This window comes from Canis aureus, chromosome 24 (assembly GCF_053574225.1).
Source record: "Canis aureus isolate CA01 chromosome 24, VMU_Caureus_v.1.0, whole genome shotgun sequence".
NCBI lineage: Eukaryota > Metazoa > Chordata > Mammalia > Carnivora > Canidae > Canis > Canis aureus.
The window spans coordinates 33104902-33129545 of record NC_135634.1 but is presented as its reverse complement, the minus strand read 5'-3'; the positions used below and the strand labels follow the sequence as shown (position 1 = coordinate 33129545).

At 42.6% G+C, this 24644-nt stretch overlaps 1 protein-coding gene across 3 annotated transcripts in view; it reads left to right on the top strand.

Moving 5' to 3' along the window:
- The window catches only part of DOCK5 (dedicator of cytokinesis 5), a 211708-nt gene that overhangs the window by 178066 nt on the left and 8998 nt on the right, over positions 1–24644 (top strand). For 2 of the 3 annotated variants that reach the window (XM_077868808.1, XM_077868807.1), the window contains exons 39-48: positions 1221–1310; positions 3261–3365; positions 8348–8489; positions 10320–10401; positions 11578–11662; positions 12097–12183; positions 14166–14342; positions 18519–18602; positions 19374–19511; positions 21382–21548. In XM_077868808.1, coding sequence (XP_077724934.1) covers positions 1221–1310; positions 3261–3365; positions 8348–8489; positions 10320–10401; positions 11578–11662; positions 12097–12183; positions 14166–14342; positions 18519–18602; positions 19374–19511; positions 21382–21548 — 1157 coding nt within the window. Of the gene's footprint in view, positions 1–1220; positions 1311–3260; positions 3366–8347; positions 8490–10319; positions 10402–11577; positions 11663–12096; positions 12184–14165; positions 14343–18518; positions 18603–19373; positions 19512–21381; positions 21549–22175; positions 23208–24644 lie in introns of those variants that run through there. The other variant, XM_077868809.1, reaches the window with a different exon arrangement.

Here is a 24644-nt window from a genome sequence, read left to right as displayed (position 1 = left end):
TGCAACACATCTCTTTAGCGTCTGGCTTAGTAGGAGACGGCAGAATTCTCGTATCTGCTTCTACAGCCTACTGTGGTATTACATGTTCTGTAGCTTGTGGAAAACCCCACTGTATGAGAGAATGAGGATTGAGAAAGGCAAATGATATTATTATTACTAAGATGATAATTTTGACCTTATGGACCCCATGAGGTCTCTTGGAGACTCCCAGAGACCAGGGACCACACTTTGAGAAGCTGTGTGCCAGGCTGTTGCCCTGTTAACTGGCATAACTAGTATTTGGGGAAATGAGAGAACTTGACTTTTTTGATACTGTTGATGGGCTTCCTGCTCCAGGCCCAATCAATCTGGAATGATTTCCATATGGCACATTTCAGAGCCTTTTCAGAGATCCAGGCCCTAAAATTGCAAAGGGGGCAAATTTGGCAAATGTTGATTTTAAAAAACTTAATTTAAAAATGTTTTACAACTGTATATGAACTGCGCATACGTTCTTTCAGCAGTCAGAAACAATGGAACACAGCACCTGGTTAATAAGAATCAAGTAGGAAATTATCAGATGCTGTGTTATTATTTGGCTCAGATACCAAATATGTGAAGTAGGCCATAACTTACATGGTCACAAGTACTCTAAGGCATTTTTCTTAAAACTCTGTTTGACGAAGTAGGTAGTTTGGTCAGAAGTAGGGAATTAACCCTCAAAATTGGAGAAACAGTTTACTAAGTTCTAGACAACAGAATAGTTAGCCTTTCTTCCATTTTTCCCCTCCTCCCAAACAATCTGATTCAAAGCACACATGCACACAAAACACACACACACCCCAGAGCCAGCACTAGAGCCAACACCAACTTCCTTTCCCCTCCAACAAGACTTTCATGCTCTCAGAACCCAGGCTTTGCAACTGGTTCCTCTCCGCTCTCAGTGGTCTTAATGCTTTGCCCTTTAAATGCAGTATTGCTTTGTTTGGGACACATAGCATTCTTCATGTTCTTGCAAACAGAATTACAGAAGATGCCCCTGGCAAAGCAGCCAAGATACAGTAGCTTTATCATGTCAGAAGAAAAGGTTTCATTGATCCAGGAGGTGAGGCGTGGTGAGAATATCTGCAGAAACTCAACCCACCCGAGTCCTTAGTCATTGTCAGAGGCTCTCCCATGGCTTTCACAGATCAGTGACTACTTTGTTCACCACTCATAACCCTACTTTTCTTTTTCCAAAGATGTGGGAGAAGGCCATCAAGCTGAGCAAAGAATTGGCTGAGACATATGAGAGCAAAGTATTTGACTACGAGGGCCTTGGCAACCTTCTGGTGAGTCCGGGTCAGAATGCGTCAAGTGCCAACAGGCATACTAAAATTTGTGTTTGTGAAAATGTTTTTGTACGTTTGAGAAAGTCAAGATAAACAATGTTGTTTACAATGGAAAAGTAAACCTTAAAAGAAAAATGAAAAAAAAAAAGATGAGGTCCAAAAGGTGTTATCATTATTCCTCCAGATTATCTGTGCTAAAGGGCTCCAGATCCTTGCCTATAGACCTTTCTCCCTTCTCGGTGCCTTTTGTTTCTCTAGGGTAGGGACCCTCCATGTTCCTGACCCATCTCCCCCTTACCCTCTCAGTTACTCTGCCTTCTGTGAACACTATACATATTTCAAATATTTTCTGACATCTTCTGTTCATCAAAATTACTTGTTTGTGGTTCACATCCTTAGGGTCTGCTGAATGAATGAACTGCTAACCTTTGAGCTTTGGGGAGTTTTGCTTTTTTGTGCATGTGTTTTTGTTTTTTTTTTTTGGGGGGGGGTTTGCTTTTTTTTCCTCCCTTGTGCACATTTTGCTAAGTTGTAAAATGCTTCTGCTGGATCTTGATTCTCAGATTTTGCCTCCCTCCTCCCAAAATGTCACTAGGGTGCTATACTTTTACAGTTCCATGAACTTATGTGTTAGTCCTGGCCATTGGCACAAGTCAACTATTTAAAAACCATATAGCAAAACAAAAATAACCCTCTAAAAATGTCCAGTGGTGGGCCAGCACACATTGCATTTGATAATTTTTAGTAACAGAATCGCAAAACGTCAGGTCACCCATTGTTATGTAGTAATAACGGTTGACCTTTGAACAATGTGGGGTGGGGAGCTTAGGGGTGCCAATCCCCCCACCAACCGTTGAAAATCCGCTATAACTTTGACTCCCCTCAAACTGAACTACTGATAGCCTATTATTGACTAGAAGCCTTATTGATAACATGGACAATTGATCAATACATACCTTGTATATGTATTATATGCTATGTCCTTACAATAAAGTAAGCTAGAGAGAAATGTTAAGAAAATTGAAAGGAAGAAAAAAATGTTCCCAGTACTATACTGTATGTATCAAAAATATCTGCATGTAAGTGGATTCATACATTTTAAACACCTGTTGTTCAAGGGTCAAGCGTAGTTTATTTGAGGGGAGAGTTGTCAAGGTAACTTTGAAAAGAACTTGCTGGTGTGTTGTACCATCTTCTGCTACATACACACAAAAATCACTTTAAATTTCATGAACTAAATGGAGCTGTTAGTGATAGAACACGTTACCCTGCTACAAAAATATTGTGCTAGAAACCTTCACCTAAATAAAGTATGTAATACAGTCGTGGGACCTAGGGGGGCCTAGGGACATGCCCCAGAGACCCCAGGTCTGGCTACCTATTTTTCTTTCTTTAAGGCTTGCCCTCAGCCCTGGCTGGGAAACCTGTTCCCCTGGGAAGGATTAAAGCTAGGGCTGGGACCAGATACTGAAAAACAGAACATCACCACCACCTTCTGGGCACTTGTTGCTGAGCCAAGGACTTTTATCTAAACCACCTGTGTGAACCAAAAAGTTCTTTATCTTCTTTTCTCACGTCTCTGTTTAAGTGCAGCCACCCTCTGTGAATCTCAGAGAGGGCTTTTTAACCTTTTGGGGGTACTGAACCCTCTTCAGGAAGCGGGTGATAGCTACACACCACACGGCCTCCCTCCACAGAGGAACGCAAAGGCGAGCATCTTCCCACAGGCAACGTCAGAGATTGCCAGACCCTCTGAGGCTCATTCACGGGCCCAGGTCCAAACTCTTCCATCCCAGAAAGGGATAACTTTTTGGCCTACAAGATAATTTCCTAAGACTTTTCATTTGTGTGTTGGCCCATGGGAAACAACAAAGCAAATAGTCTGATCTTCCCCACCCCTCCGTGGTGCCCTTGTAACCTCCCTGTGGAATGTCTTATTTTGTTTTCCAGAAAAAAAGAGCCTCATTTTATGAGAACATCATTAAAGCAATGAGGCCTCAACCTGAATACTTTGCTGTTGGATACTACGGACAGGGCTTTCCTTCTTTCCTCCGGGTAAGAAACCTCAGGGTGGTCCTCCAAGCCATTAAGCCATGCAGTCCGAAGGAGGGAGGGTCTTCATCTCTTTTCCAGATGGACCTTGTGTGTTAGCAGCTGGAGGCCTGAGTTCTCACTGTGGGAGGTCGGAGAGGGAAACCACTTCCTGAGTGGCCGGCCTCTTCACCCCACACCCCCAGCCTTGGGGTTTCTGGCAGCTTTTTTGTAAAATGACTTTTCCCAGGTGGAATGAAAAAGGGAAAAACAGAACCATCCCCTCCACTGGTCTGCTGCTACAGCTCAGGCTGGGGAAAAGTGTGGATTGATGTATTTAGTTGTTTATTTTATTTCCAGCCAGAGCCAGTTTGAAAGCAAATATCCCGAGGACAAGACTACGAAAGTTTCACAAAAATAAAAACAGGTGTTGTAATAGTGAGAAGGACCATGTGTTTTCTTCCTTCTCAAAATTTTCTTATGTGATACCGATTTTAAAATCTAAAAACCAAAATCTTATTCCCTCCTACCCCTCACTCCCCCGCACTCACAAAGGAAGCCTCTGTAGAGCTGGCTGTATTTAAACACATTATCCACTTTCCTTCCGCTGATTTAAGAAAAAGTGAGAAAGAAAGCACTTTACATTTCTCATAGTGCTCAATGAGGAGGAAACTCATTCATTCAGTAACTATTTACTGAGCACCTACTGTGTGCCAGGCACATACAAGGCAGATAATAATCAGATATGGTCCTTACTCTCGTGGAACTTACAGCCTCATGAGTGTAATGTTAATAGTCACACAAATGAATGGAAATTGAAACTGACCAAGATGGGTATTCTAGGTTATAAGACTTGGTTAACCAGGGAGTATTTACCCAAGTAACATAAAAACTTATGTTCACACGAAAAAAAATTGCACATGATTGTCTATAGCACCATTATTTATAATCAACCAAACACTGGATACAACTCACATGTCCCTCAATTGGTGAAGGAATAAACAAACTGTGGGATAGCCAAACAATGGAATTCTACACTGTAATAAAAAGGAATAAACTCCTGGTACACAAGCATGTGGATGAGTCTCTGATGCATTGTGCCAAGTAAAAGAACTTAGATCATAAAGTCTACATACTTGGATTTTATTTCTATGGCATCTGGCCAAACCAACATTTACAGTAGAGGTAGAGACAAGAGGCATCATCATTTTGTATTTGTGGGTGAGGGTTGGGTTTCAGAGGCATGGGGAAATTTTTGGGTGGTGAAACTGTTCTGTATTTTGATTATGATCATGGTTATGTTTGTCAAAAGTCACAGAATTTTACACTAAAGAGGGTAGATCTTACTATATGTAAATTATGCCTGAAGTTTTTTTAAGAGTCAGGAAAGACTTCCCAGGGAATTTCTGCTTTGGCTGCAATTTGAAAGGCAAGCTTGGAGTTACAGAGATAAAGGTGGTAGGAAAAAAGCCTTCCAGGCAGAGGAAGTGGCCAACAAGAGCACGGCAGTGCCCAGGAATGAGAGACCAGTGCGGGACCAAAGGCAGTAGGGTGTGCGGGGAGTTGCAGCACGGGCTGTGGGGAGAGCACCTATGGCGGGGCCGTGGGGTTGCCCTGGCTGTTTTGTCAGCATCCCAAAAGCAGGAGGGATTCTCCTCATTTTGGATTCTGTGTGCTGGCAAGGTCATCATCTGGCTGGTACGGACAGTGGTTGGATGTATATAGATAGCCACTAGAGACTATTGCAGATGTTGAGAGAAGGAAGGGAAGGCAGGTCGTCCTTAGGAAGTGGCTTTAGAGAAAAATGGAAAGATTTAGAATGACAGAGTAATGGCATTTGATGATTATTGTTGGGACATGTGGGTGAGGAAGGAGGGAGGTGACAAGAATGATTTCTAGGAAAAAAAAAAAAGAATGATTTCTAGGTTTCTGGCTGCATAACTGGAAGGACTGTGGAGCCATCCACTAAGACAGCAAGACTAGAAAAGAATAGAGTCCATTCACTGAATAAATATTTATATATTTATTGAACTCTTACTCTGGGCCTTGCTGTTTTATAGGCTGGGGGCACAGTCCCAAACAACCCAAATCCTTGAAATTATGGAATTTATATTCTAGTTTGGAGACACACAAAAAGTAAGTGAAACATTTAGCACATCTGATAGCCTAGAACAGTGCCACACCCCGTGTAGACACTCCATAAGTATCATGGAGAAAATGTCGGGGCAGGTGAAGAGAGAGGCAGGTGATGGGGGTGGAGTTGCAACTTTAAGTAGAGTGAATGGAAGATATCAGTAAGAAAATGACATCTGAACAAAAATTTGGAAGAAGTGAGGGAATAAGCTAGGTGACCATTAAGAGTTGAGATGTGGTGCCAGGTGCAAAAGCCAAGAGGTTGGAGGATTGTGAACAAGAGGGCAAGTAGGGAAGGATGGGTAGGTGGCTTGGTTCCCAGTCACAGATGGCCTTTCAGATCTTTATACATTCTTCATGTAAGTCTGGCTTGGACCATCCTTGGTGTGAGGTGCATTTGGAACATCCAAAAGATGAGAGTCAACAATTTGGTACAACGGACCCAGAACTCAGTTTCCAGACTGGAGATGAAGTTGGTGGCTTATTCAAGGTTGGATGGGATAGTGCAGGGAAAGAGAATGGACCACCAAGAGGAGAGGGTCTGGAAAGGAGCCTTGTAGTGGGTTCTAGTCTGAAATTGGCTGTCAGTCTCGGTGGGCCAGTCCCGATAAGGCTGTGGCGCCTGCTGGCCGAGTGTGTGTGTGTGTGTGTGTGTGTGTGTGTGTGTGTGTGTGAAAGAGAGAGAGAGATTGCTGTGTCACATGAGCTAAAGGACATGAGCTGGAGACACCACCAATTCAGTGCAAAGATTAGATTTTCAGGTTGAGAGAGTGGGGTCTCCATCATCTGCTGGGTGACTGTATGATTTTAACCAAATCCTGAAACTTCCAAGTTCTCTGCTGTGTAAGTTAGAGAAATACTGCCCACGTCACAGGGCTGCTTCGGAATGAATAGCGTACCAGTGTGCTTTATAAACTGTAACGTGGTTTGTGGGTGTCCTGTGTTGTCAGAGTGCACGGAAGCATGTAAAATCCTCGGGATGATGTAGCCTACATGCCCTTCTGTGTTGTGGATCATTTTGCCAAATTTAGATATTTAGAATATCTAAAACTGCGTCTTCCTCTTCACCTCCTACCACCACCACCACCAGCCCGCCCCAGCCAGGCCTCCTCCTCCCCTGCTTCTGGCAGCGGCACCACTGCCCTTCCTGCTCCAGGGCCAGCCACCTCAGAATCCTCGGTGATCTGCCCCCCCCCCCATCTTCTTTGCCCTTCACCAGACACCAGGGTCAGACTCCAGATCCTGCAGCTTCTCCTTCTCCCACTCAGGCCTGCCCAGGATTCCAATGGTTGGCAACACACCCCACTACCCGCTGAGGCTGTTACACTACTGCTTTCATCACGTCGCTCCCTCCTGCCAGAACCTCCAGTGAGTTCCCTGGACTGTGGGAACTGAAGCCTGCCTTCCAGTGTTCTGGTTCATCCACTTACTTTCTTCTAGCTCCATTCCAGACTTTCTGCTCGGTGGCCCCATCCTTTTCCCTTGCCCTGCTGGTTGACCACCCCTTCTCTTTCCCTCTTCTTACACTCTCCCTCTATCTGGGCCTGGTCAATCCTGGGTCTTCCTTGAAGCCCTCTCTTTCAGGCCATGCTGGTCTGTGCTGACCTCATGCTTGTCTGTTCCCTTCACATTGCTGTCCACATCTTACATTCAGTGCTGCCATATACTCTGCTTCCTTACCTACTGCAGCTTTGCCCGAATGATCAAATTTCATAAGGCATGGATTAGTCACATAAATCTTTTCCAGCTTGGAAAAACGTCAGGGTCCATTCCAGAAGATGTGGCAATTTTTACTGCCATCAGTATTAATCCTAGGAGGTATAGCGCCTTCATGCTACTTGCATGATATAAAATGTCATACTTCCTGGTTTTCTGTTTCTGTCCCCCAGAAGGTGTTTTTTGAGAGTAGGGTCAACATTATATCCCTAGTGTCTTAGCAAATCCACTGCTTGTCCAATACATATTTGTTACATGAGTAGACAAGGAATTTTTTAAAAAACATTTTCGAAGACAATATGGTCCCAAGGTTTAGTTAAAAATGGATCATGTATGGGCTGCCAAATCTGAGCACTCATCTGAGCAGCATCAGATGAGTAGGAACCTTCGAAACATGGCTGCATTTAAACTCGCATGGACAGCTGCAGCAAGGAGTCAGATTACACCCATGCCTGGAGCCTAGGAAATCTCTTTCTTAAAAAAAAATCCAATTTTATTAATTTTATTAAACATAAAGAGAATGTAGATTGAGATGGAGAGAATAGGATTTGGTGCAGTTAGATTCTGTGAGCCTTTGGTATTGCCATCCACAGTGACTTTCAGGATTGCCTGGGGACTGCTATAAATTATTTCTGTTCTCTGTTAACGGAGATTTGTTGTGTTCACTCTCTTCACACTTTGTTGTTCTCTAAGTCAGTGACATTCAAAGTGCTGGTCCACAGCCAGATCATGATAAGAGGACGGCTTGCACATGAATCAGTGCACTACCTTCCTTCATTGAGAAGGTCTTGCTATGAAAAAAAATCAGCTACGTTCCACAGCGTGCCTGGTGACATTGTGGATCCTGTACTAGGGCACAAGCTCATTTCCTTGTGGATCAGTGCAGACTGTTTGCAGACCAGCTGTGGTCATGGGGCCACATTGTGAGAAGCACTGTGGAGGCAGCTTTATGCCTGTGACTTAGCTCCCCCAGTAAAACGTGAACTCTTGCCAGATGTGATGGTTGCTGCAGGGTAGATATCTGGTGAGAACTTGCTGGTGGAATGCACTTCAGCCAGCTGTGCTAGGGAGGCCCGTAGCTTCCTCAGCACCAGGATCTCTAGTTGCCTCTTCACTCTTCACACATAATCACTCCCCTTGCTGTCTCTGATCTGCAGAACAAAATCTTCATCTACCGGGGGAAGGAGTATGAGAGGCGAGAAGACTTCAGCCTGAGGCTGCTGACCCAGTTCCCCAATGCCGAGAAGATGACCAGCACCACGCCCCCGGGAGAGGAAATCAAATCATCCCCAAAGCAGTGTATCCTCGCCTTGTGGAGACATGGCCTGGCCCAGCCACAGAAGCTAAGGTTTCAGTCATGTCTCTGCACATGGTTATGTCCTGTGCTCTGACCACTCATTTAGCTGTTCTGCCTCAGTTTTCCATTCCTTGTAAAAGCTTTGGGACCCTGACATCCTTAGCTCATGGCTATGAAGTAAAGGAAATAGATAATAAGCAAATCTTGAATATGAAATGTTTTATAGCAATAGGGGGAGCTTGAGGATGACATGGACTGCTTGTTCAGAATTCTGGGTTCTGGGTAAAGTTATATAGCTCTTCTTTTGTCACAATGCAATGACTTATTGAAAAATTAATTATATACTTTCTTTAAAAAAAGAACAAACACCAAGAGGTCCATAACAAAATTATTTTTAACTTTTTTCATAAGTTTTGTGCTCAAATAAAAATGTTCTAAAATTGAACAGTTTTCAGAGAGAGGTGGATAAGCCAGAGCCAGTGCGGCAGGTAGATAATAAAACGGGCTCTGAAGCTAACGTTTGCCTGGGTTCGAGTCTCAGATTACGTCAACTTGGGCAAGTTCCTTGATTTCTCTGTGCCACAGTTTTCCCATCTACAAAATAAGGATGATGTTCATCCTTTCTCACAGAGTTCTTGTAAAGATTGAGTAAACATAGGTCAAATACTGGGAATAATACCTGGTACATAATAAAAAGTCAGTACATATTGGCCATTATTATACACCTAGGTTGGTAAGTAGCTATAGAAAGATCGTAGAAAGATCGACAATAATAATAACAGACCAGTAGACAGGCACACATGTAAGAGAGCAGCAGCCTGCTAATACATAGCAGGTGCTTGGAAAGGAATGGTCTTCTAGGATAAATCCTTGTTTGGGTTATATGGGTTCAGAAAAGAGTGGAGGTTCCTTCATGGTATGGGAATGATGAGGTCTTCAGGAACTGGATTTAGGATTTCCTATCGCTGGGCCCTCAATCCGCTCTGTCAACTAGACCAGGGTAAGGCACAGCCCAGTGGTTCTCAGATTGTGTCATACAGAGAGATTCTAAGTCAGCAGCTGTGAATTCTAATACTGCATCTGAGTACATGTCCATGTGTTTCTGAGCCCAGGAGGCTGCACACTTTGCCCAGAAGTCCCGGCAGTCGCTGTTTTAACCAGACACAAGGCCTTAAACTTGAGTTTAAATGCTATAGATTTTGAAACAGTATATCTGCACTGGCAAGAACAAAAAAAAGTCATTTTTTTCGAACTATCAAGTCCAAGAGACAGGTCTTCCTCCCCTGAGCTGGGTTTGAAGCCTGACTTCACCGTGAACTAGTTGTATGCTCTGGGTTTTCTCAGAGCCTTAAATTCTTCGTCTGTAGGAGATTTGTAACATCCGACTGTTTATTGTTGTGTTTATTGGTGGTAACATATTGAGAACCTAGTTCAGCACCCAGCAATGGCCCACCATAAACAAGGAAGATCCAAAGATACCAGAAGTTCCTACTGTGCAGGCTCTGGCATCTGGCTGTTTCAGAGGCCTGCTTGGCCAAAAGAAATGATTTAAAACTGTTTCAAATCCCTTTTCCTTGATATTTCATTGAAGCCTATTTTCCTGTGGCAAGGTTGCTTGCCAGGGGTCTGACCTAAAAATGTCCTAGGATCATGATTTAATAAGGCATTTTGGTAATACATAAGGGAACCTCGCTTTCAGTGCAGTCCTGGCGTTCGGTAAAAAGGAATAATTAATGCAGGTACCATTTCCATGCAAAGCAGGGAGAACAGGTGGTCCTTTCTGTGACAGCGTCATGGCCCGGCCCCTTTTCCTTCCTTAATGAGCTCCTCAGACATGCAGTGTTTCACCGTAAAGCCAGTGATGAGCCTGCCGCCCAGCTACAAGGACAAACCAGTTCCAGAGCAGATCTTAAAGTAAGTGGGGGTTTTTTGGTTTTAAAAACACTTTCCCTCTCACATACTTTATCTGGAGTACATCAAAACCAAAGTCTTGGAAGCGCCTGGGTGGCTCAGTCTGTGAAGCGCCAGACTCTTGATTTCAGCTCAGGTCATGATCTCAGGGTTGTGAGGTCAAGCCCTGAGTTAGACTCCGCTGAGCACAGAGTCCACTTGATTCTCTCTCTCCCTCTCCCTTCACTCATGCACACTCTCCCTCAATCAGTAATCAACCAATAAAATCTTTAAAAAAACAAAAACAAAGCCTTAAACTCATTTGGAAGATCTTCTGTTGTCTTAAACCTCTGGGTCTTGTATAGCAGGATCCCGCAGACTGGGTGACTTATAAACAACAGCCACTTATTTCTCACAGTTTTTGGAGGCTAGGGAAGTCCAAGACACCAGCAGATGTGGTGTCTGGTGAGGACCTGCTTCCTGATTCACTGACTTCTTTCTCACTGTGTCTCACATGGCAGAAAAGGCGACAGAGCTCTCTGGATCTCTTTTATTAGGGCACTCATCCCATGCATGAGGGCTCCACCCTCATGACTGTGCACCTGCCACAGACACTGCTTCCTAATCCTATTGCATTGAGGGTCAGGATTTCCACATGTGAATTTTGGCATTCAGACCACAACTCTTTATTCTATTTTCAGTATAAAATAAGCCTGGTAACTCAAAAGAGATTTGGGAGGTCTTGGATTTTTTTTAGGCAGACAAAAGGAAATCAGGAATTTGACTGTTAGGTTTCAGATCTCCTGGGTTTTATTTCTACTCAGAAGCACTCTGAGAAGTGGGCTGACCTCACCTTGCCTGGTGGGGTCCCCAGTGATCAAAGGCCTCATGCTTTTTCCTGAGAAGATAAAATGCTAGTAGAATTGTGATAAAAACATACAAATGAAAACACAAACATGGATATAAATACATATACCTTTTTAAATAGTAAACTGGAATGGATTCATAAATAATAAAGTTAAGATTAATAAAAATAAGATCAAATTGTACATCTCCAGCCTTCACTAGGGAGACTGTTTTGAGATTGCTTAGTGGATAACACTTGGTCTGTGTAAGATGCGGCCCAGGTTTTACTGAAGTCTGAGCAAGGACTGCTTGTTCTAAGAGAAACTACAGCATTGTGGCCATGTCTTTCTCCAGCTACTACAGAGCCAATGAAGTGCAGCAATTCAGGTATTCCAGGCCATTCCGGAAAGGAGAAAAGGATCCAGACAATGAATTTGCTGTGAGTCCACCCTGTTTGCCCTCTAAAACAACGTAAAGTTGACATCCAAATGAAGGCTTTCCACCTAACCAATGCAGACAACAGAAACGATGGCAGCCCTGGGGATAGAGGTGCTACATGCTTACTACTTAGACATCAGGCCATCCCAGTGGAAAACTCTAGACTGGAACCCACCCCAAAACTGGGCTCTACCATCGGGCTCCAGTGCTGCTGCCAGTATCAGCAAGTCACACTTCTCTGGACTTCACATTTCCCCTCTGGAGGGTCAGAGGGCCCAAGTAGATGATCCCTGGTAGTTTTAAACCTCCAGAATCCTCAAAATATGGCCCATTCACTAAGGAAGCATTTGTGACTAGAATCTCACTGACCTCAAGCAGAGAGTGTTGCTCTTTTACCCAGGAAATGACATTTCCTATTTCCTTTCCTTCCACCAGACCATGTGGATTGAAAGGACCACATATACAACCGCGTATACCTTTCCTGGGATTCTCAAGTGGTTTGAAGTCAAACAAATTTCAACGGTGAGTCATCAGAAAGTGGAACTCAGAAAATTCTTTGTATCTCCAAATATAATAAGAGCCTTTGTTAAGTCCCCTTCTAGCCTCCTCTGGCCAACTTTGTTTTCCAAAAGAGAAATAAAAGGCGTCTTGTATAATAGAACTCCTTTGTACAACTGATGTTACAAGGCCAACCCTAAAGGTTACTCACAGTGAATGACTCTTTTATGAGCAAATGAGTCTTGTCTCCTCATGATCCTGCCAGTGCACCAAACCATTTTCGGAATGTCTCCTTTGAGTTTGCCGTCAATCACATTCTCTCCCAGAACGTTTCCTCTGCTTTCATTCGTGGCTAATCACATCACCAGTCATCCCAGACTCTTCCTTCTCCATCTTTCCCCAAAATTTCCCCCTTTACCTTTTTAAGATTCATTAAGTCTATTTTCTTTATTTCCAGCTCTACTACTGCCATACCCTGTTTTAGTCTCTCATTCATCTCTGGTGGATGCCATGGAAAAAGCCCCCTCGTTGGCCTCCTGCCTTGGCCTTCACAGGCCTGTTTTCCTCACTGCCTCCGAGCGTGAGTTCCACAGTGGAAAGCCGACTGTTTTATAACCTTGCTATGGCTCCCCAGTGCCTAGAGCATAAAGCCTCTGTTCCTTAGCACACACATGCAGAGGCTTCGTGACTCAGCTCTGCCTGAGATTTCCTTTGGAATCTTCTGGAACTAAACTCATTCCATGTTATTTCAACCCTTCATAACAGTGGGGGCATTTATCTTTGCCCAGAATGCTACTTCTGAACCTAACTACCTCCCATCAAAATTCATTTTAGGTACGAGCTTCACCTGGAAGGCACCTCTGAAATTCCCAAGTGGGTTAGATGCCTTTTCCCTGTGCCCTTTTGCAACCTGGACTTATTTCTAACAAGTTACTCCCATGCTTACATGTCTTGAGACCCCATTATAAAACCATAGGCTCCTCTCAGCCATGAATTAGATTTTAGCCAGTGCTGTAACTGTGGAGCACAGCGCAGTACTTGACATGTGATACACTTTCAAGAAATAAATCTTGAACAAATCTGAACTGAAATTTGATATGTTCCATATCACTAGTAATAAATTATTTTTCCAGTAAGAATAGGATTTTTGGATAGAGACTTTTGGAATCAAGGCTGTAGTAGACAGTCATGATGGCTTTCAATGGGGAAAATGAAGAAGGTGATTTTTCTTGAAACTTGCCTTTGAAGACATTTCTACAGAGGTTGCCCTTCTGAATCTTTACTGAATCTCATTTCACATTCATCCAAGATTCAACTTGAATATCCTAACACATCCCATGATTTCTGACTTCTTTTAACCACGGAACCATACTAAGGTGACTTATGTATGGTTTGAGTGTATGGCTTCCAATATCATTTCCCTTTTCTCAGGCAAGAAACATCAAGCCTTTTGCCAGGGAACATTTTGGGTGCTGCAGAAGTATCTTGGATCAGATAACCCATTACTTTGTCATCGATCTTCTCAAAAATCTCTGAGAAAGCTCTGCCTAAAAATCAATCATTATTATGGCTCCAATTTTTTTCCCCAAAAATTCCTGTGGACACTTTGCACCAAGAAATAATCACTGCTATTGCTCTAATTTTTAGGTCACTCTTGTACTTCCCAAGAGACTTTAAGTAGCTTACTTGGCAACTTAGCAAAACCATTTCCAATTAAATGTGGTATCTAAATAAACAACCTTGAGAAGCAAAACCTCACTCTTCTATTTAAGATTTTATTTATTCATGAGAGACACACAGAGAGAAGCAGGCACCATGCAGGGAGCCCGATGCAGGACTCAATCCCAGGACTCCAGGATCACACCCTGGGCTGCAGGCGGCGCTAAACCGCTGCACCACCAGGGCTGCCCAATTTTATACCTTTTAAAAGGCACACTGAGGACTTCTTTTCTGTCTTTGATGTGAGCTCACAAAATGCTCTTCCTCTCCCTTGTCCTCTGTCACAGGAGGAAATCAGTCCCCTGGAGAATGCCATAGAAACCATGGAACTCACCAATGAGAAGATCAGCAACTGTGTGCAGCAGCATGCCTGGGACCGAGCCCTCTCTGTGCATCCTCTCTCCATGCTGCTCAGTGGCATCGTAGACCCGGCTGTCATGGGGGGCTACTCCAACTACGAAAAGGTGAATCCCGTGCATCTCCATGCCTCTCAGTGGCACCATGCAGCTGGTCAGTTAGTTTATTAAAGCTTCTCTGAGAGATTTTTCACTCTGCCATCTTTACAAGTGGGCAAGTGAAACTAATGAAAAGCCTGTCCCTGACCTCACACCGATCTAATACACCATGTCTGCTTGATTTACCTGCTATTCCCTCTCCCAACCCCTCTCGGCCCTGAGAGTTAGAAAGTTTACAGGTTGACTCCTCTGTAAGGGTGCTCTGGAAGTGGAGAAGCAGAGAGAGAAAGGCAGAGCTAGGCTGGGAATGCCCACCCCAACTTGGTGTGCCATAGGCTGTATGGACAAATGCTGGACCCGGCTGTACCCTTAAATTAGTTCAACTAAGTGTTGTATCTTATTCTGGAAAAACAAGAAAAGAGTGCTCACCAGATGTGAATCCATTGCATAGGGTTTGGATGTAGCACCATTTAAAATGGAGGTAATTGGAGCGCCCACGTGGCTCAGTCAGTAAGGTATCTGCCTTCGGCTCAGGTCATGATCCTGGGGTCCTGGGATCAACCCCTGTTCCAGGCTCCCTGCTCGGTGGAGAGTCTGCTTCTCCCTCTCCCTCTGCCCCACCCCCTGCTCATGTTCTCTCTCTTGCTCTTTCTCTCTCTCCCTCTCAAAATCTTTAAAAATAATTTTAAAAAATAGGTAATGGATTCAATAGGTAAAATTCAGCTAAGAGTAATTAATTGAGGCAGGATTTTTAATTGTTCAGTTGTTTTCAGTGGCTAAGTAATTTTGGAGTCCTCTTCCTAAATATAAATAAATATTTGACTGCTGCACCCCTGTGGCATAGTCTGGAGAGTGAACAGAAAGCAGAGAAGGTGGACGAGAAGGGCGAGGAGACTTTAAATGGGCCAATTCTCTTATTTGCATTTGTACACAAGTCCTGAGAAGACCAGGGCATTAGAATCAGCCACTCCTGGGACCCAATCCTGGCTTGCCATTGGCCCCTGTGGGCCCTTGGCTGAAATACTTCACCTCTCTGAGCCCCCTTTTTTCATATCTGAAAAAAGTAAGGAAAATAAGTAATGCTTGGGAGTGGCTGGTAGCTGAGGAAGGCATCTTGTGTATAAGGAACATCACAGAGCATTTGCCATATGGTTGAGCCCTGATGAGGGTTGGTTTTCTTCCTCCCTCCTGTCCACTCAGAGCCAAATGTGATCTGAATGTCCTTCCTGAGTAGAGCTGCTAGTGCTCTGTGACTGCTATAACCATCTTTCTTTTCCTTTCCCATCAAACTTTGAACCTTCTTCAGGCCTACGACCCTCAGCAGCTGGGAAGGACTCCACACCAGAGGCCGATTCTAGTGTGCGCATGCTAGGTGTCAGTACCAATCTCCCCTGTAATAACGAAATTCAACATAAAACCAGGATCCAGAATACAATACTTTGTTATACCTTAATGATGTTGGTATGTTTTTTTCGTATAAGCTAGGCCAACTGTGTTTTTCCAAGTATTCTTTTGTTTGTTTACATAATCCCCCTGAACTCAAATTCATATGTGCCAATATCTGTGAATAGGATATAATTTCATAGGAAGGTTTTTCCAATGTCATTGGCTTCTCACTGAAGTTTTTTAAAAAGGGGAAGTAGGGCAGGTAAACATAAATTTCAGATCTTTAGCTTAAAATACTTAGTTTGTACTTTTAATTAATATGTATGAGTTGTGCATTTCTAAACATAAGAAAAAAGTAAACTCATTGATCACCAGTGACCCCCATTGCAATTAATTGGGGAGTCCGTCATCGCCTAACTATATGAATGATCTATCTTAAAGCAGCCCATTAATCACTACCTGAGTTTTAGGAATGCAAGTTCTGTTTACTGTAATTCATCAGCCCCTCTCTGTTGCGAGGCAGGACTCTCCTAAAAAAAAATAATAATTTCAGAGCACTCTGCTCCAACATTTGACTCAACCCGATGTTTGGGGAATTTCAGTGCATTTTATCTTATATCAAAAAAAATTTTTTTTTAACTTTTGAAGATTTAAGCTGCTTGTCTTTGGAAGGTAAGGGTGGATGAAGGTTTAAGCAATACTACTTTTTCATTCATTTCTCTTTAAATATTAATCTGGCTAGAAAGAGTGCTCTCGGATGTGCTCGCTTGCTTCCTGTCTGTGATACTTGACCTGCATTTATTTATATTCCTTGTTGTGTTAGTTTGCTGGGGCTGCCAGAACAAAGGCACAAACAGGTTGACTGAAAACAATAGAAATATATTGCCTTACAGTTCCGGAGCCCAGTAGTCTAAAATCCAGGTGTCAGTAGGATTGATTCCCTCTGAGGGCTATGAGGAAGAATCTGGTCCCCACCTCTCTCCTAGTTTCTGAGGGGTTGCTGGCAACCTGCAGTGAATATCCTTTGTTTATAGATGACCGTGTTGTCCTTGTGCCTCTTCACAATATGTTCACCGTGTCCAAACGTCCCCTTTTCACAAGGACAGCAAATATATTCAATCAGGGGCACATGGGTGGCTCAGTCAGTTAAGCAGCTCCCTTTGGCTCAGGTCATGATCTCAGGGTCCTGGGAACCAGCCCCGGGTCGGGCTCCCTGCTCAGCAGAGTCTGCTTCTCCCTCTGCCTCTGCCTCATGGTCTCTCTTTCTGTCTCAAATAAATAAAAAGGACTTCAACTTACGAATTGGGGCAAGGTGGAGGCCACAGTTCAACTCATAATATCTTCCCACAGGTGGAGTTTGCATATACTTTTTCCACACAAAATGAGCTGATCCCTGATCATTTTTTTTGGGGGGGGGGGTACTGTATCCTGTAGTTTCAGGACCTTGGGTCTCATACAGAGGGTAGCTTTTAAAGTATTGGAAAAGAAGAGTGAGGGGAACTTTGAAGGCTGGTCTTTGAAAACACTCTCAGAAATAATAGTTATGGTACAGGGAGAAAATATATAACTCCCTTTTAGGACTGTATTGGAAATGTTCACCACAGACTTTTTTTTCCCTAATGAATGGTCTTTAAAATGGTCTGTTCCATAACACCTATGTTTATAGTTTGAGTTTGGGTTTTATTTCACTATTGTAGAGACTTAGCCATTGGGACCCGTGAATGTTTATTAACTTGGTTATGTGTGACATGGTCTTCACATATATTAAGCTTAAATGCAAGGTGCTTTTAATATTTTTAAAACAGGCACCTGGGTAGCTTGGTCGGTTGAGCATCTGATTTCAGCTTAGCTCATAATCTCGGGATCCTGGGATCGAGCCCCATGTGGGGCTCCCTGCTCAGCGGGTAGTCTGCTTCTCCCTCTCCCTCTGTCTCTTCCCCCCGCTCGTGCTCTCTCTCTCTCTCTCAAATAAATATATCTTTAAAAAATATATTTATAAAACATTTTCACATCTATATCTCATGTCCTCAAAAAGTCTTTTGTTTTTTTGTTGTTTTTTTTTTAAGATTTTATTTATTTATTCATGAGAGACACACACACAGAGAGAGAGAGAGAGAGAGAGAGAGAGGCAGGCAGAGACACAGGCAGAGGGATAAGCAGGCTCCATGCAGGGAGCCTGACGTAGGACTCGATCCCGGGACTCCAGGATCAGGCCCTGGGCTGAAGGTGGCACTAGCCCCTGAGCCACCCGGGCTGCCCTCAAAAAGTCTTTTGGATAGACAAATAGAAAGTGTGGCTATTCATATTCACTTAATATAGGAAGAAAATGTGATACAGCCTATATCAGATGGTAGAGGAGCAAAACGATCAGCCATCTCCAGCCTATTAATTATTTCCTTTTTCCTTTATAATATCTGTGCACTTGATCTAACGAATAACCTTTAGATATTGTCATTTGCCTTTGTCCTTTGGGAAAGTTATTTTAAGAAATGCCATTCTGCTCTGCTGATAATTATTTGGTTAGTGCACTTGTGTGTGTCTGGTGATTGTTGAGAAGGTACTGTGATTAGGCATTGCATGATTCCAAAAAGATCACAAAATAGCACATACCCTTAGAATTGTCCGCTACGGCATCAAGGTCATCCCAGGAGAGGAATGAGTGTTTCCATAGTCGTTCCAGGTTTATCAGCTAGAAGAGAAGACAGTTTTCACCCATCCAGGCTCCCCCCTCCTCCCTCAAGAGTCAAATACACAGATAGGAATGGTTCTAATTAATACTTGCATGTGCTTCCCTTTTAGGCTTTTTTTACAGAAAAGTACTTGCAGGAGCACCCCGAAGACCAGGAGAAGATTGAGCTGCTGAAGCGTCTGATAGCATTACAGGTATGACTTAAGTGAGGTGTGTGGCCAACAGCAACCCCCACACCTGCTGCGCTCCATGGGGGGCCACACGTGCACAATGGCAAGATATTGTCTAGGGCTTAAATCCACAAGCCCACTTTGAGGGGTGCTTTTCTTTTCTTTCTTTTCTTTTCTTTTCTTTTCTTTTCTTTTCTTTTCTTTTCTTTTCTTTTCTTTTCTTTTTTCTTTTCTTTCTTTCTTTTTTTTTACCTTTGGAATCACAGCCTATCTGTTTGTTTGGCTAAGTGACTCCAGGAGTAGCATTCCATTAGACTGTACAGTGCAGAGAGGGTCCTTCTGAGAGAAGAGGTTAAAGTCTGCAGTTTGGTTTGCTGGGCTGTGTTTCCAGCTGAGGCATGTTGGCTTCAGTTTCTCTCTCGCTCTCTCTCTCTCTCTCTACCTCTCTCTACTTCAGTGAACAGTGGGAGAAAATGCAGCCATCCATTTCACTCTAAGGTTTAAAACCAGGAGGGCCTTAGCCACAGACATGCCCCCAGGCTCAGGTGGGTTTGCCTCGACTGTCCGTCCATCCCCAGTTTAGGGCCTACTTGTATCTTTGTGTATTTCTCTGCATCCTTAACCCAAGGGTGTCCAGTGCCCAAACCCTACACGGAGAAGTAGCATTCTCATTTGGCAGATGCTGTGTCTACCAGTTGACCTGCCCATCTCTACCCTCATCCTTCCCCAATCTCCAAATCTGAAGTATCCCTCTTCCTAAACCGTATTTCCTTCCTTTCGTGCCCTTTTTCCTAGATGCCTCTGCTGACGGAGGGGATCCGCATCCATGGGGAGAAGCTGACAGAGCAGCTAAAGCCACTACATGACCGGTTGTCATCTTGTTTCCGGGAGCTCAAGGAGAAAGTGGAAAAGCTCTACGGTGTTATAACACTGGTTGGCTTTGTCTAAGTAGCTTGTTGCCTTCTTCAGTCTTTTTTTACCTGTTTTGATAATGATGAGTTTTTCAGCTGCCAAATGAGTCAAAAGAGCAGAGGAATGGCATGAAAATACTGGAGGCAGGGAGGAGAAGACATGGTGCTATTAGTGACCTTCTAAAGTTAATGTGCTTAGATGGGGGTTCTCAGACTCTAGTGACTGTCCGAACCACCAGGAAGGCTTGTGAAAACAGATATTGCTGGGCCACATCTCCAGAGTTTCTAACAGAAGGTCTATGGTGGCCTGAGGGTCTGCCTTTCTGACACACGCCCAGGTGGGGCTGATGCTCCTGGTCTGGGCCCATAGTGCGTGAACCACTCTCCTAGCACTTGGGGTGTTCCTGCTCCCAGATGCTGCTTATTCCTGGCCTTTCTAGCCCAATTCTTTGTATTGTTCCTAGTCTTTATTTTTCATTTTGATGAAAAGTTTCCACTCTTCACACCTTTCAAAGGAAGAAAGAATTGTGAAGTGCATTTTACAATGCATATGGTTGATTTCATCATTTTTCCGACAGTTCTCATTTCTCCCTGTGACAGTTTTCTTCTTCCTGAGAAGTTGGGTGGGTTGGTGCATGTGCTTAGTCACCTTTTCTCTCTGGGATGCCTGGCTGGCCCAGTTGATAGAGCATGCAGCTCTTGATCTTGGGGTCATGAGTTCATGCCCCACGTTGGGCATAAAGGTTACTTAACAAAAAATAAATAACCTTTTCTCTCCAACAGTTGATTGAATGTTTGACTCCAGCTTCAGTTTTCCATTGTGATTATTGTGTTTTTTTAAGATTGGTTTATTTATTTGAGAGAGCATGCATATGCATGCATGAGCAGGGGGAGGGGCAGAGGGAGAGGTAGTCAGCAAGAGAAGCAGACTCCCCACTGAGTGCAGAGCCTGACACAGGGCTTGATCTCATGACCCTGAGGTCATGACCTGAGCTGAAACCAAGACTTGGATGTTTAACCAACTGAGCCAGCCAGGTACCCTATTTCTGCTCTTTTTAATATGAGTCCGCCTTACTATCTAACTGTCTCACTCTTGAACCCCTGATTTTCAAATTCTCTTTCCTTGAACCAAAGCTCTGAATTTCCTTTTGTGTACTCCTGCCTCCCATTTCCACACTTCCATATTTCCTACCTTTTTCTCTCCAGAGTATCTTTGTGATCATTGCTTTTAATCAAGTGTTCAGTCGTGTCTAACCTCCTAACCTGTTGCCAGCTAAGAGCTTTTTCCTAGGAACGTTTGTCTTTTACACAAGTTCCTAGATGAGAAGGACTGTGACTTTCACCTAATGAGTAGTTTTTATTAGATCCAGGCCAGTGTTTGTGTGTAAAATTGATAGGGTGTCCTATTGGGGCAAATCAGTCCTACTAGAGACATTTCTAACGAAAGTAGATCAATCTTCCTTTACTTCTTAAGATTCACCATTTGTTTCTTGAGCATTGGGTCTACAGTTTAAATATAAAACTTTCTATTAGGCTAGTATTCTATTTTCTTGGTGGCTGAAAGAAGCAAAACTGGGGAAGCAGACCGAGGTTTAGCTCTTCTCTTGGTGGTAGTGGGGGGCTAGGCAATGAACAGCTTGGTTTTTCCTCCCTTATGTGGCTGGCAGCAAAATCTGGGGATTTTTTTTTTCCTCTAGTCTTAACAAGGATGGTTTAACCTAGTTGTGTTTCTAATTAAGAATATAAATCATTGCAGTATTTAACAAGTGAGGCAGCAGTGGGTGCCAGCCAAAACAAATGGCACTGCCACAGACAGAATGGGGGCTGCACCAGTCCATAGGGGCTGAACTCCAGGCTAAGCTCACTGTGAGATGTCGTGTGTTGTTCTTCAGCCACCCAGCTTGACTGAGAGGAAGCAAAGCCGCACAGGGTCCATCGTACTACCCTACATCATGTCATCTACACTGCGGAGATTGTCCATCACCTCAGTGACGTCCTCTGTGATTTCCACCTCTTCTAACTCGTCCGATAACGCTCCTTCCAGACCAGGATCTGATGGGTAAGGGTTCAATTCTTAATTACTGGGGGCAATAGGGAGCGGGGAGGGGGTATCTCCGTACTAAACCTCTGCCTTTTGTCACCAAATGGAGCCTTGGTTAATGTAGAGAAGTACCCTTATAAGAGAAGTAATTCAGAGTATATCGTTGTTAGCCTCTGGATCATTCTCGTAGTCTTCCTCATGAGGAAGATCATTGTTTACATAATGATACTAGTTAGGAAAAAATAGGATAATGATCACCCATCATCCTGTCGTATTCATTTTTTTCAGAGTGATTTAGAGTCTGATTATTTTTCATCTGAATCAGTTTTCAAAAGTAATTGTAAAATTTATATTCATTTTGTAAATAGGTAATATAATTACATGATATGGAATTCCAGGGTACAAAAGGGATCAGTCATGAAAAATCACCTGTCAGTCCTTGACCATATCAGTCCTGCCCTGCTGAGGCAAGTGATGTCTTGCTTCAGGTTCTTGCTGCCTTCCCAGCAGCTCTTCATACACACACAAGCAATACCTAAAAACATGTTCTTCCTCACACTTTCTTTTATCTGAGTGGAAACATAATTCTTTCTTTACCTTGCTTTTTTTTTAACTTCCTGTATCTTGAAAATCCTTCCATTTCAGGATGTAAAGAGCCTCCTCTTTGCTTTAAGCTGCAGACATCTTGTGATATGTCTTCACCAGGACACCTTCCACCAGTGCCTATTGATGGATGTTTAGTTGATTTTAATCTTTGGCCATCATAGCCATGCAACAGTGCATATTCTTAAAAATAATTTGTTTTGTAAATATAGGCATATCCCTATGAGGAATATTCTAGAAGTGGAATTGCTTTGTCAAACATTTATAGTTGCAGTTTTCAAAATTGTAGACATTATACCAATTTACAGTCCTATCAGCAACCTACAAGGGTGCCCATCACCCCCATTGCCCGAAATAGTGTATTATCAGCCTTTTTAATTTTTGCCAATCTGATACATGGAGAATATTTTCATGGCATAGGGTTTCATTTTGGTTTGGTCTTATTTCTCTTGTTTTGTGTGAATCTGAGCTTCTTTTCATTTTTTATTAGCTGTTTGTATTTTATTTTCTGCAAAATATGGTCATGTATTTTGGGTACATTTTTCTGTTGTGTTCTCTTCATCTGTAATATTAGTTGGAATATACCTTCCAGTTTCTCCTTTGTCTTTTGACTTTGCTTCTCATTTTTTATTGAGTTGTGCTGACTTTTTTTTAATGCCATCAAATAAATTAATGTTTGATTTCACGACTTCTGGATTTTATATTATGATTAAAGGCCTTCTCCACTGTAAGGCTGAAAAAATTAATTTTAGAGTTTCACTATTCACACTAAATTTGAAATGTATTCAAGTATAAAGTGTGAGGTATGAGGTCAACTTTTTTTTTAATTCTTTTTTTTTAATTTTATGTATTTATTCATGAGAGACAGAGAGAGGCAGAGACACAGGCAGAGCAAGAAGCAGGCTCCATGCAGGAAGCCTCACACAGGACTAGATCCCGGGTCTCCAGGATAATGCCCTGGGCTGAAGGGAGCGCTAAACCGCTAAGCCACCCCAGGTTGCCCAGAGGTCAACATTTTTTTGGCCACACGATCACTGTTTTCCCTTTAACATTAGTGAACAAACCATCTTTTCTCTACTGATTTGAAATGTCAACTTTATTACAAAATCAAATTCCTATATGTTCTTTAGTCTATTTGCAGACTTTTTTCCCATTTCTTTGATCTCCCTACTTAAAAAAATAAAATCTTTTGAAAAAATTAAGAATAATTAGAGTCTTTTTTGGAATTGGGCTCTATGGTATTTCTTTAATCAATGCAGATTTAAGATAAATAATAGTGAGTGGCTTTCCCTTACATATATTAACAATTGAAAAATACCGAAGAGGGACCTGGGTGGCTCAGTCAGTTAAGCATCCAACTCTTGATTTTAGCTCAGATCCTATTCTCCGGGTTGTGAGATTGAGCCCCACATTGAGCTCTGCGCTGAGAGTGGAGCCTGCTTAAGATTCTCTCTCTGCTCCTCCCACCCTTCACACACTCTCTCTTACTCTCAAAAGGAAAGAGAAGAAAAATACCAAAAAATTAAAACCCGTATTTGTAGTCTTTTAAAAAATAATAAAAAAGGAAAGACTAATTTGAAATAAAAAAAAGAAACTGCCATCTATGAGCATTTCCCATGTGACTCCAGGGGCTAAGCCTTACTCAGACTCTCCTGAAACTCTCTCCCTTTACCTTCAACAGAGCCAAGACAAACACACTTTGCAGGAAGGGCGAACATGCATATTAAAAGCTTAAAATGATTGAAGCAGCCTATCAATAAAATACAGTGAGTGAATCCTGGTTGGATCTTGATTCAAACAAGCCACTTCAAGAGAAAGTCTATGAGACAGTCAGGAAATGTGAGCATTGGATGTTCGATGAAATGAATTACTCCTTTTGTGGGACCAATCATGGGAGTGTAGTTATGAAGTGAGTCCTTGCCTTACAGAGGTATACTCTGAAATATTTATAGATGAGATGATATGGTATCTAATAATCATCTCCACATGATCCAGTGAGGGGCATGGAATGTGGCTTAATGCCTGTAAGAAAGCAGATTGACTGAGTTGTCCTTACTGACACTGACATACACATGGGAGTTTCTTAGGTTCTCTTCACTTTTTTATGCATTTGAAATTTTCCATACTATAAAAAAGTCCTTGCCTCCTCCAAATATCTTGTCTTAATATTTTTGAGTATTTAGTAACTAGTGATGCTGACTTTTAAAAATCATTTGGATTTCCATTTTCATGAAATACCTTTTTTATCCTTTGGCACTTTAAAAAAAATTGAACTATTCATATTTTTCTTTTTGGCTTGTAAAAGTTTCTTATATATTAAAGATATTTGCCATCTAAATTATGTCCAGCAGATAGTTTTCGTTTACTAATAACGCTTTCTGCTGAAGCTTCTATTTTTTTCTTAAATACTAAGAGCTCATCTCTGTTTTTATATTATCTTATTTCATACTATAGCTTTTGTCTGTGTGTGTATTATGGGCTTTTTTTTTTTAAGTGGTTCTAATTTCATAG